Below are 17,631 nucleotides of genomic sequence, written 5' to 3' on the forward strand. Positions count from 1 at the left end.
TTGTAGCATGGTGGCTTAAACTGCTGCCTCCAAAAGCAGCATCCTGTGTGTGCTGGTTTGAATCCCAGCTGCTCATCCTTGACCCAGCTCCCTGCTGTTGCCCTGGAAAAGCAGTGCAAGAAGGCTCTCCAGCCACAGAAGAGACCCAGATCGAGCGTCAGGCTTCTGGCTTCAACCTGGGCCAGCCCTGACCATTGTGACCATTTGGGGATGAGAGATAGAGTCTCTCTCTCTGCCTTGCCTCCCTCTTTTTTGCAATGATTTATTTCAAATAAATCTTTTCTTAACAAAAATATTTTTAAAAAGAGATTAACAAAATGGTTTTAAAAGCATAATTTTTTAATGAAAAGTGCTTGGTACTTAGTGAATTCTACTTTAAAAAAAAAACCCACTGTTTTTTGAAGACAGAGTTAGGATAAAAAGGAGAAATAGAGAAATGGAAATTTTCCATCTGCTGCTTTACTCTCTAAATGGCCACATTAGCCAGTGCTGGGCTAGGCTTAAACTAAGAGCTAGGAATTTCTCCTGGGCTTGCTACATGTGTGCAGGGGCCCAAGGGCTTGGAATGCCCTTTGCTGACTTCCAAGGCACATGAGCAGGGAGCTGAATTGAGAGTGGAGTATCCAGGACTGGAACCAGTATCCATATACTGGCACTACAGGAAGTGGTCCAATGTGCTGTATCACAGTGCTGGCTTCAATTCTATTTTAAAAAAAATATTTATTTATTTTTATTGCAACGTCAGATATACAGAGAGGAGGAGAGATAGAGAGGAAGATCTTCTATCCTCTGGTTCACTCCCCAAGTGGCTGCAATGGCTGGAGCTGAGCCAATCTGACGCCAGGAGCCAGAAGCCAGGAGCCAGAAGCCAGGAGCCAGGAGCCAGGAGCCAGGAGCCTCTTCTCTCAAACAAGTGCAGGGTTCCAAGGCTTTGGGCCATCCTTTACTGCTTTCCCAGGCTACAGGCAGGGTGCTGGATGGGAAGTGAGGCAGCCAGGATTAGAACTGGGATCTTGGCACATGCAAGGTGAGGACTTTGGCCATTAGGCTACCATGCTAGGCCAAACATGGGCCATTTCAGTACCTAGTGTATGGTAAATCCAGAATTCAAACTCCAGCTCTCCAAATTCTTTACTGAAGGCAGCCTTCTTGCAAAGCCTTCCCCAATCTGTCTCACGGCCCAAGTGCCTTCTTCTAAGTAAGGAATGAGGGAGAAGTTTATCCCAAGCCAAATTGCCTGAAGTGTTCACTAGCATTCATTAACCCAAATCTGCAAGCATATGATGTACTTTTGGTGAGGTAACCAAGGGTCACTTTGGGGAGGTACACAAGACAGCAGGTAGTGCTGGTCTTGCAAATGCTTGCTACAGGTATGTGAACAAAATATATACAGGGATAGCTGTTGGGTGTAGCCCTGAAGTCACTTCTTGGGGTGTCCTTAACCCACATCCGCGTGCAGTTGCAGGTCCTGGCTCCACATCGGGCCTCCCGCAAAGGTACACTGTGGAAGGCAGCAAGCAGGCGATGACTCAAGTGCTTGGATCTCTGCCACCCATGTGGAAGAACTGGATTCAGTCCAGTTTCTTGACTTCGGCTTGTGCCAGTCCCAGCTGTTGAGGGCTTCTGGAGAATAAATCAACACAACACTGTTTTTCTTCTCTCTCACTCTCCTCTTGTGTTCTCTGTCTCTCCCTTTCTTCAATAAAATAAAAGAAGTAAAATATTTCAGGACCCTGATATGTTATCACATCCTGATAAGAAGTGTGGTTTTCCATTCATGTATTGTTTATTATATATTCACCAATTGTTCATTTAACTGAAGGCTGCTTTCACTGATAGAAGTTGGCATAATATTATGATAAAAGATGTTTACAACAACTATAATTAGGGGGTCTGGCTCAGTAGCATAGTGGCTAAAGTCCTCACCTTGCATGTACCAGGATCCTACATGGCCAACAATTCTAATCCTGGCGGCCCCACTTCCCATTCAGCTCTCCTGAGATCGGATCAGCTCTGGTCAATGAGGCCGCTTGGGGAGTGAACCAGTAGGTGGAAGATCTTTTTCTCTGTATCTCCTACTCTCTGTATCTCTGCCTTTCCAATAAAAATATATCTCTAAAAAAAAAAATGGTCATGTTCTTCAAGTCTGTTTCCCTTCAGTGGAAATAATCCTGTGCTATAAAACTGAGGATCAAATGAGATAATGTAATTAAAATAGGAAATAAGCACTGGATAGACTGGGTAGCTATGACCTGCCGTACAGGTCATGGTGGCTTCCAGGAGGGTTTCCACCCCAGGGCACTTCTCGACTTGCACTAGTTCAAGGACATCTCGCTGTGACCAGAACACAACGTGAACATGTTCATCAACATGAACAGCATTGCCCGTAATGGGCAACAAGAACGTAGCATCTATTTTTGGTCAACATAGTGAAGGACAAGAGGATTGACAAGGTGCAGTCCTTGCTATCTCAGGGCTCATAATCCCGGAAAAGACACAGATCATCGTCAATTACGGCTCCAGGCGCACCCAGATCACAGTGGCTCCCAAGTGTTACTGGAGTTTGATAAAGAAGTTTTGTTGTGAACGGAGTCATCCTCTGCCAACGGGGCCAGGGGAAGACTTCCCAGAGCATTTGGGGAGCCAGGTTGGGGCAGATGGTGCTGACCTGTGCTTGTTACGTACAGCGCCAGGCATTTGATGGGTAACTGCAGGAGTCAGGGGTGGAGGGACAATTCGCACAGCAACTGGGTCCTCCAGATGCTCAACACGAATGTGAGCTCCCACAGATAGCGCTCCGAGAAAACACTTCTCTCAAGTAGCTGGTTGCAGGGGTGGGCTGAGATTCCTAACTGGGCAGGTATGACGAGACAGCAGCAAGAGGGTGCTCCCTAAACCAGAGCCTTATGGAGGACCAGCCACATGTAATCAAAGCTGGGTTGAATAGCATTGTAGCACATCTTTGCTAGGAGAGAGAGCAAACAGACAACTGTCTTTGATTCTTCTCTCCCTAGGGATGCCCAGCAGGTGCTCATAGCCATCATGGAAGTTAAACTTTGCCATGGTCAAACTGTGCCTCCAAATATGGAAAGTTGTACACCAGGAACATGTAGCCACCTGCAGGCAGTGCACTTGTCCTTGCTCATGCTAGCTACTCCTTCCAGGTAGTTCCAGCGTTAAGAATGACCCTCTCCTCAGCCTCCTGCTCTCTCGCTGTGTCTCATTAGCACATGAGCCTGCTTTCATGGTGAAGAGCTAAGCAGAGCCCTGCCCTGTCTCCACAGGGATCCTCACAACAGCTGGGTCATTTGACTGGCTCACCTGGCTGCCAACCCGAGGGTCAGTTCTGAGGAGACTGCAGGAATAGAGCAAGCTCTAGTTTCTGGCTCTGAAGTTCACTCAGAATCAAGGCCAGCTTGTCACAGGTTAGCAGGGACCTTGTCGTGGCTGAGCACTGCCTGGTTCCCGTACCTCAGCTTTGAGGACAGGATCCCACTGTCATCTTCCTCATATCTGAGAACTTGTCTTGAACTGCTGAGACTTCTTAAGCTCACAGTTCTGCCTTCATCTCGCCATTGCCTGGCAGGAAGCAGAGGCCCTGCCCTTGAAGCCGTGCCTGTGGCTCAGACACATCCAACAGCATGCGACCACTCCTGCTTTCTTGTTTCCGGATCTTGGTCAGGGCTTTTGCTTCTCTGGTGTGGACCACTTTCCCAAACTTAGCTTTGGGCTGATTGCTACATCCTCCAGGTTCCAGGTTTTACCTGCTGGGCTGGACTTCCTAACTTCTTCAGCTCAGGCTTTCCCCTGAACACGTGACTTGGCTCAGGGAGTGGGCAGGATTCCAGAGCTTGCCCCACCCAGTCTGCCCTGTTCTTCTGCGCTAACTGAGCCATGCTCAGCTTGACTTTGGCAAGCACATGCGTATGCTCTCTTGCTCAATGTTAACCTCAAGGTCAAAATAGAGGCACAAGACCATACTGACATACAAAACCCTTTCATAGACATGGTTGTAAAATATGACAACTTAGAGGCCATTTAAAAAATGAAAGATCTTACTTAACCACATAATATATTTTAAACTAATCTAACAGTCTTTCTATACCACAACTTCCTAGAGTCTCCCATATCCTTAGCACCTCAAAATAACAGATCATATCTGGGATACGTTCTTGACTATCACAGCTTCAAATGATTTTTATTTCAGTTGAGACAACTGAAGTCAACATTTCCAAAACAGAAACCAGGCGGGAAGTAATATTTAACCTTAGCTTGCTAGTCCACCTTTGGGAGAGTTTGCCCGTGCCTGCCAACAAGTTGTATCTACATGTTCTCTCATAAAAGCAAGGAGGTCATCTATTCTGAAGTCAAAGTCTAGCAGCCCAGTCACCACTGCAGTCTAACCGGTGAAGCATTACCCAACAGGAAAGGGGTGAGCTGCAGAGTGCAACAACTGCTTCCGCCAGGCGAGGATCGTCAGACCCACTGTTTCTGGAGAAAACAGTTGAGTTGGTCATGAAAGAGAAGGTTTTCAGGAAGGACAGAAATGGGTCAGCAGCAGGTCCACGAGGGGAGAATCACTGTGTTTTTTTAAAACAGTGAAAAGAGATCTTAAGAGGACCAGAGGGAAATCCACCCAAGAATCTACTCTCAACTCCTGCAGTGCGTGGTTGTGCCACTTCCCCAATTCCATCCCCATCTGTTAGGATATCTGTTACACTGGTTTGTGGAAGTCAAGGTTTTTCTTGAAAATTTCAAGTCTACACATCAACCTGAGGGGACATGACTGGAAGAAATTCAGTTATTTCATACTGCTGCTCTGTGGGCTCAGAAGTTTACCAGCTTTGTGAGAGGCAGAGTTTAACACAAACCGGTCAAAAGGAGATCAAATCTTGTCAGTCAGCCCACCTATTGGGTGTCACTGGCTTGTATCATACACAGACTCTTGTCATTTCAAAGACATTTTAGCAAATCTAGAGTGGTTTTTCAGGTATTTCATACTCTTCTGTGCAGTCCAAATCAGATTAATATGTGTTATTAATTTTGGACATGGAGTGTGCCAATGAACTAGTATTCTGCCTAGTGACAGGCGTTACCTAAGACCAAAAGTCAGAGATCTTCATACCATCACAAGCAAGGTCAAAGGTGATCGTGGAGAATGATAAAACCTAAGAGCAGTCTGTGAGGAAATATAATCTAGAAACAAAAGCAGGCCTAGTAATCTTTACAACTTCTGCACTAGAACCTATCCAACCAGGGCTCATGCAGGCCTTTCAAATAACTGTGGGCTGGATATACGTATACCTCTGCTAACACAAATATTTTTGCTACAGAACATTTGAATGTGTGAAAGACGGCACGAGGCTGGCCACTAGGGATATCCACGCCTCACGTGAGTGCTGATTTGAGCGCCAACTGCTCTGCTTCTCATTCTGCTTCCTGCCAATGTGTCTGGGAAGGCAGCCAACGATGATGCCAAGCACATGAATCCCTGCCAGCCACACAAGACCTGGATGGCTTTGAGAGTGAGCCAGCAGATGGAAGATCCACCTGTCTTTAGTTCTTTCAAAGAACTTTCAATAAAATGTGCCAGTTTGTCATTTAAACTATCACAGATTCTGCCAGTAAGCTAATCAGCATCTCTGACATAGTGGAAAAGCAGGACATGCAGACTTCGAATAGCTCTGCTCATCTCCTGGTTTACCCTCGTGAGCTGTATCACATCAGTGCAAGCTCTCTGAATGACTGACAACATCACTGGGCTTTAAGTAATGTAATGAAAGGCTAATTATACATCTATGGACTTTTCTCAGCTCTAGATTGAACCTAGAATGTATAATCAGGATATTCTAAATCCAAGCTTGTCAATATTTTGAAATTCCTTCAATTAACTAAAACTGAATATTGGACCCAATGTTTCCCCCTAATGGTCATCTCTTAGAAATGCAACTCACCGAATTAGATTCAAACTTCAAGTATTAAAAGTTCCACAAAAGACTTATCTCCAGGCTTTTCTCCAAGACAGCTGATCTCTACACTTATAAAATTAGAAGTACCTGTAGCACATTCCTGTTAAGTGGAGCGAGCTGCCTCCAGAGCTACTTTCTAGGGTGGGCACTGTGGTCTGCCCGTGAGCCTGCTGCCTGGTCGGCCTGCTTCCACTTCAGCTTCCTCCCGATGCATCTTAGAAAACACCAGCACAAAGAAAACAGCTTTCCTTACAACTCGCTCCTTCTTGCAATGTTGCAAATCAAGAAGAAGAAAAGGAAAGAGAAAGGGTTTTTCCCCACATCTTTAGCAAAGGTATTGACACCCTGTTCTTTTCAGAAGACTCAAGAGCTGGCTCTTGATTTTAAAGGATGCTGTTTCCATAGGTTATCCTATCCTTTGCTCATGTACTTATCAGTTTCTTCATTTCTTGAAGTGTTTTGTTAGGGAAGAGAAGCCTTCCAAATCAAGGCAGCATTTTATCCCAAATTTACCTGTAAGAAAAATACTAGTTTCATGGCTGGACTTACTGTGTAAACAAAGGGATGCCTCTTGTTCAAAAGAAAGCCACAAGAACGTCATCTGGAGCCACCCAGAGACTGGCTCACAATGTGTCTGCACCTCCTTTTCATCTTCCACAAGCCATATTTTCACTACCTGTAAAATGGGATAATGCCAACTTCTCCATTGGGATGCTAGAAAGGTCAAATGAGTTAAATCAGCATCACTTTGGTACATGCAAGTTATTAAAAAAAAAAAAGAGGTGCTATCAATTATCTTCTCCAAAAGCCAACTACTGAATGTGTTCACAGATGAGCAAACTACCCTGAGCGTCATCACCTATCTTTCTGAAATCACACCTCAAAACTCTTGTCTTCTGTTCTCTATGAGCATTGTGCTTGCTGCAGATGATAACTTCATTAGCGAAAGGGGACCTGACACAGTTAACGCCAAGAACAATCTGGTGAAAAGAGTGGTAAACAACAAGGGGATATGTCTTCTCTTCCAAATTCTGGGTATTTCACAACAGACATGGTGTCTGCAGACTAACAAAAAGGAAGCAGGGGACAGGGACAGGACACAGTGGATTGCTGGGTGTATTCCGCCCTCTAGTGACAAAAAGCAGAGCGTGCTTTTTAAAATCCCAGTTCGGCAGAGACTGAGACTTCTACATGAGATACAATCTAGACATCATCCTTGAGTTTAAAAAAGAGCCAGATGTACACTTTCTGCCTGTGGCAAAAAAAAAAAAAAGAAAAGAAAAGAAAAGAAAAACAGCTAATGCTAAAGAAAACCAATGCTGTCACAATTTAATCTGCTTGGTTCTCTATGCGTTGATTAATGAAAATACTTATTCAATAGAAGAAAAATCTATTTCAATCTATTTACTGTTGAGAGAGAGAGAGCAGAGGATAATTGCTTTTGTTGCTTTATGGAAGGAAATCCTAAAAAGAGCATCTTTCTGAAACAGCAATTTCTCAGCACAGGGTTATTTACAAGCCCAGGTAATAATCACATATGCCCAAGACCATGTCTTCTCTACCTAAGCCCTTCATTTTTCTAATGGCTAATTACAGTAAAGACTTTGATTAGTCAGAACCCTCATCATGAATTTGCCTGTTGCAAATTTTTAAAAAATTATTTATGAGTAATTTGAACTTTATAATGAGTTATTCTTTGTTAAATAGAAAAGCAGCCCTGAATAAAAATTATATTCACATAATGACTATCAGGATATAGAAAATATACATATAATTGGACAAGAGATGAAAGGGAATGAACATTTAGGTCAATGTGGTAGTCTGTAAACTATTTCCAATTCTTTGTGCTATTTTTTTTTTTTTGCTGTTACACATTGCTATTTGTACAATAAGTAAACAAGACAGAAATTATCTATATACTCAGTAGCATCTCTTCAACACTGATAGATTGGAGCAGAATTTAAACGATCAGAATCCTAAAGCACTCTATATTATTAAGACAAAAAACATATCTTAGAAAATATTGCCCCACTACAAGTTGAAACAAGAAAACTTATAAAATTAATTTTTAATCCACTTCAAAATGTTTCTCAAAACATTTTTTGTTCAGATATATCAATCTTAATAAAAGTTTCACTGATGTGTAAAATTAAATAGGATAAGTAACTATTTTTGAAAGGAAAAGACATGATCCCAAATCCATATATTTAAAATACTGTTTATTTGTGATTTAACATTAATTAGTATTACATCTAAGAGCAATATCAGATAACATTTATACATTTTTCCACAGGACACAGGTTCATTGGCTCATTCATTATGCCAAAGCAAGTAAATAGAGGCATTAGCGAAAGGTGCAATAGTTTTACTGTTGTGTTTAAAAAATATTTATGCACATTGCATTCATTTAGATATATATATATATTTTTTAAAAGTATGGAAAAGCATAGTTCACAGGTTACTGTTTCTACATACGTTGTAATACAACATAAATGATGTAGAACAAAAAAAAATAATCTTCAAATAGAATTAAGCAACTGAAAGTTTCCACTAAAAGAACAGAACACTGATCCAGTAGTTACTGAGATCCAGAGAGACACCTGCAGACCATCTCAGCTCTGGGACGTTGTGCACGCACAATCTGACAGAACCAGCCCCAGCACTGCAGCCAATGTAATCCCCTGCATGCCAGCTCACCTCCAACCACCTGGGATCATTTGTACCCACTGACCATTCTGAATCACTAATTTTACACTGATTTGTGATACCACTTGGGTGAGAGGGGCAAATTCTATTAAGTATAGGTTTACATTTGTATTTACATTAAAAAAAAGTTAAACGAAAGGTTAAAAAAATTTTTTTTTCAATCAAGAAGTGGCAGCTTTTTCACTGGTGGGGTTAGAGTCATTTCTAGTGCTTCCCTCTAAGGATATGCAAGTTACAAGGAATTGGCCTTTTTACAATTAAAATATCAACCCAGAGACACTGATTTTGAAAGAAAAGCACACTTTCAAATTGTGAGACATGTTTCCCACTCTACGGGTCATTATCAGACTGACACTCTCCCATCCTATCCTCAGTTCCTCTGATGTTTCACTCCCCTTTCGCTTCTCATTCGGCTACTTTATAAGATTTTCTCCATTCATCATTAGTAACAAAAAAATACACTATAAGATTCAAATAAGAATCTAGATAAATTTTTATATGCTCTAATCACCTTCTGATACCAAGTCCCTGGATTCTTGAATTATATTTAAGTACATTCAGTACCAAGCAGTCTCAAATATGCTCTACTGTTAAATGATTTGCTAATATGCTTATGACAGTTTTATGCTGAATGGTATACAAACATTTCAACATACAAAAATTGTTTTTTGCCAGAGTTAAACTAAATAATCCATGTTATGTGTACAAAATCCCCTTTATTGAAAAATTAGGGGCTTCCTAAATTAATAAAAAAGCAAGTTTTCAAAAATTAGTTTACTAAAATGACCTTTTTTTGGCAAACAAAGTTACTTCTGGTGAGGAAATTTTGGATAAAATCCCAAATGAACTTTTTCTTAAAACTTCAAAAAAATTAATTATGTGCCAGTGTACACTAATGCTACAGCATCTTGTCTTAGAAGCTTTTAAAGCATCCTGTTAATGCCCATTGAAACAATGGGAACTAAAAGACAGTAATCCTGATAAAGAATAACCTGATTACCACATGAAGCAGGTGTTGAGAAATCAAGGTTCTCATCTGCTCACTGGTACTTTCCTTCCGACAGAAGGCCTGAAATAATTCAAACAGACACAGTGCTGAACTACGGGAATACTTCTTGAGGGCAGGGCTAATTACAACTGGCAACTGTTTAAAAATCGAAGGCCATTCTGGACATATAAAATGAGACATGGATTTGAAAACTATTTTCATACTTTTTTAAGTACAATTTTTTTTCCAGTTCATCAATTCCAGTTTGCTACACACCCCCAGTTTGACCTACCACTGCATATTAATAATCAACTTAAGCATGGTATTTGAATGTGCAATGTCACATTGTGATAACAATAATTATTTGAAAAACTCCACTCAGGCTTCCATTTTCTCCTTTTTTTTGTTCTTTTTCAGAAAAGAAGGAGTGCGGAATTTCTTCTTTTTCTTGGATGGCGATTTTGACGGTGAGCCATCAGGTGAGAGGACTTCCTCAATTTTTTCTGGAGACTTAATGGTAATCTCGATGTTCTCTATGGTCGTGCTTGTGGTTAATCTACTCACTCGCTTAGCAAGCTCCTCGTCAACTTCATGCATGTCATCCTTGCCGTTTACCACCATGACTGGCACTTCCATGGACATGAAGCTCTTAGAAAACAGCTCATGGTTTTCTAGAAAACAGGAGGGTTTCAGGGTTATTGTACAATACTGAAATGCCTCAGCAATGCGTGAAGGCATTATTTTTACTTCAGTGAAGATCAAATTCTATTTTAATGAACTAAGGATTTATTACCACGAAGCTAATTCTTTTAAATATATAAAGGGAAAGAACTCATTACAACCAAAAATTAAAAACGACATGATTCCAGTTTCACAATATAATTTCACTGTAAATTAAGTCAGAATAAATGAGGAAGACACCATGATTTTTCTTTAGTTTTGGAGTTATTTAGCAATGAAAATAGAAAAGGATTTCATGCTGCTGATTGAATGACGTGATAAATCAATTTTCTTCCACAAATTCTTAGAAACTATGGGTTGCCAAATTCCCTATTAAGGTAAATTAAAATAATATTGAGCACAGGTAGCATCTTATGTAAGAACAATCATAAAATTACTGAGAGATCTACGTAAATCAACAGCAAACTTACTGTGACAGGAGGTTCAGTTTCCTTGCATGAAAGCACATGATGGGGCAGGGAGTGGGGTAAGGTGGGCGGGGGGTGGGGAGTGGGTTCAAGGGCTCAACGCTAACTCAGTGAATTGATACCTTCTAATTTCTCAGGGACATTTTGCGGTGACTGAGTTTGAGACTGAATTTGTGAAACAGATGAAGCGTCATCTGAGAGTAAATCCTGCTCAGCATCTGTTGAATAAGAGTTTAGTTAAAAGCCATGCAAAACAAAACAAGGAAGCGTAAGATTTCAGGAGGATTAGTGTAAATATCAAATGCCTGCATATACAGAGATGATAAATTCTTCAGCAACAAGCTAAACATGCTACTAGTTCTCCGTTTAAGCATTAATGGGGGTTAATGAGTTAAAGTTTCTGGCTGCAAATAGTAATTTTACACATAAGGATACAAAAGAAGCATAGCCACTGGCAGCTCAGGCAAATAATATACATATACATTTAGCTTTTGCTGGTTTCAAAAAACCAAAATATACTAAACAGCCAGACAAAAGGAACTATGAACCTTTGGCAATGAAGCTATATTAATGAGGCTGAATGCTTGGCTGACTTGGTGAACAATATCCAGTTAGTGATTCCTGTCACAGCAGAATTAGAGAGCCAAATCAAAAGGTCATAATGAACGTGAAACAAACTACTTACAAAGCTACATGTAAAGTGTGATGGCTCTAGAGTGCAATATTTATTACCTGGCATCGTTAGGCTTTCAAAAAATAAGAGATTAAAGAGGGACATTTTACAAAACCTAAAAAGCAAAGCTCCCAACCTTACATAAGGATAAACAAGTTCAATAAAACATCACCTAAAATGTTTAGTACGACTGCACTGAGTTCAGATAACTCACTTTTGACAAAAGCGCTAACAAACTGATTAAAAAAAAAACTCCTCCTTCAGTGAACAAAACGATCACATGATCTTATAGATCTTATTATAAAATAGCTAACAAAACAACACATGATACAATATCTAATACGGACAAAAAATCTTTTTCTTGATGGTTTTTGTGTTGCTTTAGGTTTCTCAATTCTAGACTATGAGTGCTCTAAACCGTCTTCCCTGAATGTGTCTCATTCGCAGTAAAGCATGTATTTTCAAGGTGGTTCATGATCTAACGCTCATCTAATGATTCAAGACTAAGAATCCCTTCTTTTAGAGAAGAGAGCCAGTATTGATTAGGAAGCTTTCTTTAGGTATTCTTAAATATAATCTCAACTAATTACTATGGTTCCAAAGCCAGCAAAAAATATCTATAATGCCCACATGCTTAAGAAAAGTCACACCCAAATTCCATTTTTATTTATTTTTTAATTAGAATTTTGATTTAAAAAATATTTATTTGAAAGGTTCATACACACATGCACTCACACAACTTCCATCTGCTGCTTCACCTCCCCAAATGCCTACAACAGCCAGGACTGGGTCAGGCCAGACCCAGGAGCCTGGAACTTAATCTTAGTCTCCCACATGAGTGCCAGTGACTCAGATACGTGAGCCATCACCTGCTGCCTCTCAGGGTGTGCATCAACAGGAAGCTGGAATTGGAAATGAAGCCAGAAACTCAACCCAGGTCCTTGTGCATCTCAAGCAGCATCTTAGCTACTGCAGCAAATGCCCAACCTGGCAGAGCTTTTTAAATTTTGATTCTATGATTCAACCAAGACCAGATTTTACAAGGCATTAGAACCACATATTCGTGAATCTATAATTATTTCAAGACAAAAAGTTCATAACAAATCAGATGATCTGAAATACTTAAAGTAGTATATCTGCATTTACTTGGGCTAGTAACTTTTTACTCATCTAAGATCTTCACTTTACAGATTTTAATAAGAAAGTAGCTTTCATAAAAATTAGTTCTGAAGAGCAGATTTCTATGTTGAGACATAGAGTAGGGGTGGGTTTTTAGCTTAGTGCTTAAGTTGCTGGTTACTATCACATATGCCACCTTGGAGTGCTTTTGTGCAATTCCCAGCTCTGGCTTTGGATTGAGTTCTTGGCTCCAGCTTCCCAGCCTTGCAGCCACTATGGGAACCTGGGGTATGACACAACGGATGGGAACTTTCTGTCTCACTCTCACAAATCAACAAATTTCTTTTTAATAACAAACTTGCTTTACTTCTAAAAATATATATATGGCTTGTGGTAGTGCTTTGCATTTTAGCCTCACTAACACTCATACAGAACTGGGTTGGATGAGTGGCTGGCGTGGTGGTGTAGCTAGTTAATCCCAGCTGTGAGGTGGGCATCCCATACGGATGCTGGTTTATGTCCCAGCTGCTCCACTTCCAACAAGCTCCCGGCCTCTGGCCTGGGAAAGCAGTGGACAATGGCTCAGACTCATGGGTCCCTGTGCAGCTACACAGAACACCCAGAAGAAGCTCTTGGCTCTTGGCTTTGGATCAGTTCAGCTCTGGCTGCTGTGGCCATCTGGGGAGTGAAGAAGCAGACGCACAACCTCTGTCTTTACTTCTCTCTCCAAAAATCTGTCTTTCAAATAAAAAATAAATACATCTTTATTTATTTTTTTTAATTTAAAGAACTGGTATAGTTGAGGCAGAACAGTGAAGTATATTTTAAAAACACTGACTGCATCCTATCACTGAGTAGAAGCTGCTATTATTATTGTTATCCTAGGCTTAATAAAAGAACTAACTAACCTTCTAGGCCTTGCTGTTTACGTTCCACTGTCTTCTTATACTCTTCAAGTTCTCCTTCTGTGAGATGACTGAACGGGTTAGGAGGAGCTGGTGGGCCTTCATCATCTTCAAATTGCATGGTCTTGCAAAGAAAAAAAAACTTCAATTAATTACTATACATTTTATATCCATTCAGACACATGGATCACAAGTCCTATATATGTATGATCTTTGTGACTCTCTGTAACAATTACAAGAAACAAGTCTATATGTTTTGTTGAAAATACTCTCTCACAGTACTTACTCTTATAGAAAATACTCTTAATACACTATTGGTACACAGTCTCATGTGCCATAGTGCTTGGACTATTCATACAATGGACTGAAACTGCCAGTGTTTCTTTCTAAATAAGCACGTTATTGGTACATTTTGGTACTTTTTAAAAATTAAAGTTAAATCAAGCTCTAATAAGCTTTATGTAACAAGAAATATCTTGAAAATACAATAAATGAAACATTAAAAAAATACTAGTGAAAAATAGTTAGAAGATGAAACTGTACCAAAAGAACCATTTCGTATTTTTAAGTTACAAAAACAGACTTGTAGCTAGTTTCTTAATGGAAGGAATTCACCCAGAGTTTGAACCCCTGCATTTCTTTTGATCTCTCCACAAACCCTACTAATATGATCGTAAACAAACAGAAAAAAATATATATGGTTTTAAGGATAAAAGAAGATAGAAGACATGCAAAGATAAGAAATATTAACATATTTTTGGAAGAGAGAAAGCAGGTAAAAGTGGAGGACATAGCTGGAAAGATCAAGCCTCCGTCCTGCAATGGGTGCAGCTGGCAGTTGCGCTCACGCCTTACAGAGGTCTGAGCAGACCCAAGCCACAGGCACCAGGGACCATCCAAGTGCTCAAGGGGAAAAGTTGAAAAGAAAAAAGGAGGCAATTTTTAACTCGAGGGAAAAGTTGCATGAAAGATGACATATACTTGTGGGATAATACCTGGCTCAGTTATGAACATGGAATAATATGCACGCTGAAAGTCTATTGAAAAAAAGCTTGCGACACAATCTTACTGGGGAAATGAGGAAAGGGTGAAAGGGAAGCACTGGGAAACAGGCTAAACCCTGATCTTCCATAAAGGAAGCTGGTGCTTCCTTTCTTTTTAAAGAGTTGTTTCTATGGCTGAAAGGCATTTACAGAGGAGAGCGAGTGACTGATTTCAATTGATCATCTATCTGCTGGTTCACTTCCAAATGGCAACAATGGCCAGGGCTGGACAACCTGGGTTGGAACTCCACCTGGGTCCAAGCACCCAGGCCATCTTCCATTGCTTTCCCAGGTGCATTAGCAGGGAGTAGCCAGGATTCAAACTGGCATTCTAGTATAGGATGCGTGGCATCACAGACTATAGCTCAACCTGCCAGTCCTTATCTTTAATTCTAACAAACTTCACCATTACATTTTCCCTTCTGCGACACTGGGAATCATTTTATAATTTATGGCTTCCTGAAATTATAACTGGCAGTGTTTTTCTCTCTTAATGATACATGAAAGTAATGGTACTTCTTAAAACTAAGAACAGATTCAATGAAACAACTGTGGTATAGAACTAATAAGCCAAGGGAAAAAAGTGGGATCTTTAGAAATACAAACATATGTGCTATAAAAGATGGAAAGAACAGAAACTTATTGCCCCTGGAAACTGGGAACCAAGAGTAGAGTTTTTGACTTGTGTGTTTATTAATCTCAGTAAAAATACTCATTATCAAAAAACAGAAGAAATCAATGTGGTAGATTAGAAACAAAGATCACATTGCTTCAGACTTACAGAAGGAGGCTTATCCACAACAATTCCAGCAAGCAACTGGGACTGTGGTCCTGCTGTTTTCAAGTCATAGCGGTTTTGTTCTCGGATCTGAATTGAAAAACAGTGACAGTTCTTGAAGGCAACAATGCACACGATCCTTGCTTTCTTTTTTCAAAAAACTTACTCTTTGACTCCTCCAGAGTAAGTCTCTTCAACTTCCCCCTTCTCCACCCCCTGAAGCGGACTAGGCAGAACTGCATCCCCCATCCCAGAGTACTTTAAAAAGAGGCCCATCTATGTTTAATACTTCCTCTTCTTGGAGCCTATGCACCAACAGCTGGCACAAGAGTAGAACCATCCAATACAAGCTAAACTTATACCGAATTACATGCCAAATTCTTTTGCATTCAAACTTTGAAGCCTGATGTTAGTCAGTTTCAAGTGCAAATGACAATCACGAAGCAGAGTAAAACCATTTCCTCTGCCTAGAAGGCAGGGTCTTACCTTGTTTCTCTTCTCCAGCACTTCGTTTGGGTTTGTGTTTAAAGGAACAAACTGATTTGGATCTTCAATTTTAATAGGTGTCCCACCACTAACTTTAGAGGAGTCTTCTGCTTTCATCCACTACAGAAATGGAAAATTTCAGAATGAAGCTTTGTATTAAGGCAATACTAGCAGGTACCTGATAACTATTTACATATGAATAGTCAGTTATATTGCTGGTTAAGCTTTCTCCTCTCGGGAATTGAAGATATAATGCTAAAACTATTTCAAGCACAGAGATACACATGATGTCATTACATGAACTCACATTCACTGAAGTTTCCTGAGATGATGACATGGCCAAGAAATCACCAAAACACCATCAAAGAACCTCAAGATGTAGTTCTCCAGACTTTGCTTCTTACTTTTAGAAGACAGAAAGGCCAAACCCTCAATCCCATTTTATAACTGGAATAATATAGTGGTACATAGCCTAATGGCACACCAGAGTTGGAAAGACTTTATAAATTCGAATTACAATTTATCCCACTTTAGACTTTTAATGGACCGAGATGATACTCTGCCGGCTCTACCTTCAAACCAGAGATGGTCTCCCCAACAAGCCGTTGAACTTATCTGGACAATAAGATGCTGGACTCTATGCTTGGTATATGCTTGCAATGAAAGAATCTCAACTGAACTTGAACTGTGGTAATGTAGCAAGGTGGAGGAATCCACCATGGGGGGGAGGGTTTAAAGAGGTGTAGGGGGAATCCCAGTACCTATAAAACGTAGGGAGAATCCCAGTACCTATAAAATTGTGTCACATAATGCAATGTAAAACTGTGTCACATAATACAATATAATTAATATAAAAAAACACAATTTATCCCACTTTATAACCCTTCAAGAAAGCTACTATTTATACAGAATTTATTGATTTATATGATGGGATAAACTAATTTTCAGTACCTGTAGAATAAACCTTGTGTTAAACACTCTTAAACCAACCAAAAGCTGAAACAAAGTTCTGGAAAAGATAAAATAATCCAGTTCTCTACTTGCAAAATTTTACCTAACAGCAGCTATATACACTAATTCATGCCAATTAGACAGTTAGTTGTTGAAACTTTTATGGCTCTGAAATGGTGAAATACAAACTACAAAGTAGAATCACACTGTAAGAACTAGATTTAAGTTAAATTCTCTGCTACAAATTCTAACTTAATCATTAGAAATGATTATGTTCCCCAATATATAAAATTGGCTCATTTCAATGAGCTGATTCATATTTGCATTCAGAACAGTGTCTTGCACAGTTAAGGCATGATAAATGATAGTGATATTTTTGACATTTTACTTTCCTAATATTTTTGACATGCAACATTTTAAGTCATGAATAACTAGACAAAATATTGAGAACTAGTAGTAGAGGCAAGTTATATAGAAGAGTGCGTACTGTGATTTTGGTCCTGGGACTGGTCTCCCCATTTCGAGAGTCCTCAGGCACATTCACTTTCATGTAGGTATTTGGCGAGTTGAGCCATCTTGTCTTTTCACGCTGCTGCCTCTGTGCCATGTATTTGAGTGGAGAGAGCGGCACTGTGTCATCCTCAAAGGAAAAAGCTGTCACAGTTGCTGGGATCTCCACATCACTCTTGTGTCTAGGTTTCTCTCGAATCAGAGGGTGTCTGTAAGCATAGCCTGTTCTGTATCCCTATGGCAGGGAGAAACCACAGTTGAGGTAATCAAAGTTACACTAACACAGCATTTTAGTTAAAATTCTTTAGACTACAACTCAAACACACTTTTTTGTTGTTGTTGAAAAACAAATAAT

At 40.0% G+C, this 17,631-nt stretch overlaps 1 protein-coding gene across 2 annotated transcripts in view; it reads right to left on the minus strand.

Annotated features, from left to right (window-relative positions):
* Window positions 1-8,171: 8,171 nt before the first annotated feature.
* Window positions 8,172-17,631, minus strand: part of ADD3 (adducin 3) — a 128,284-nt gene continuing 118,824 nt past the window's right edge. Inside the window, exons 10-15 of one of the 2 annotated variants that reach the window (XM_040992136.1) lie at window positions 17,254-17,511; window positions 15,816-15,935; window positions 15,333-15,419; window positions 13,512-13,632; window positions 10,934-11,029; window positions 8,172-10,334 (exon numbers count right to left, since the gene is read on the minus strand). In XM_040992136.1, coding sequence (XP_040848070.1) covers window positions 10,042-10,334; window positions 10,934-11,029; window positions 13,512-13,632; window positions 15,333-15,419; window positions 15,816-15,935; window positions 17,254-17,511 — 975 coding nt within the window. In that variant the 3' untranslated portion in view covers window positions 8,172-10,041. The remainder of the gene's footprint in view (window positions 10,335-10,933; window positions 11,030-13,511; window positions 13,633-15,332; window positions 15,420-15,815; window positions 15,936-17,253; window positions 17,512-17,631) is intronic. The other variant, XM_040992137.1, reaches the window with a different exon arrangement.

This window comes from Ochotona curzoniae, unplaced genomic scaffold, assembly GCF_017591425.1.
Source record: "Ochotona curzoniae isolate NIBS_2020 unplaced genomic scaffold, NIBS_Ocur_1.0 contig_66, whole genome shotgun sequence".
NCBI classification, from domain to species: Eukaryota; Metazoa; Chordata; class Mammalia; order Lagomorpha; family Ochotonidae; genus Ochotona; species Ochotona curzoniae.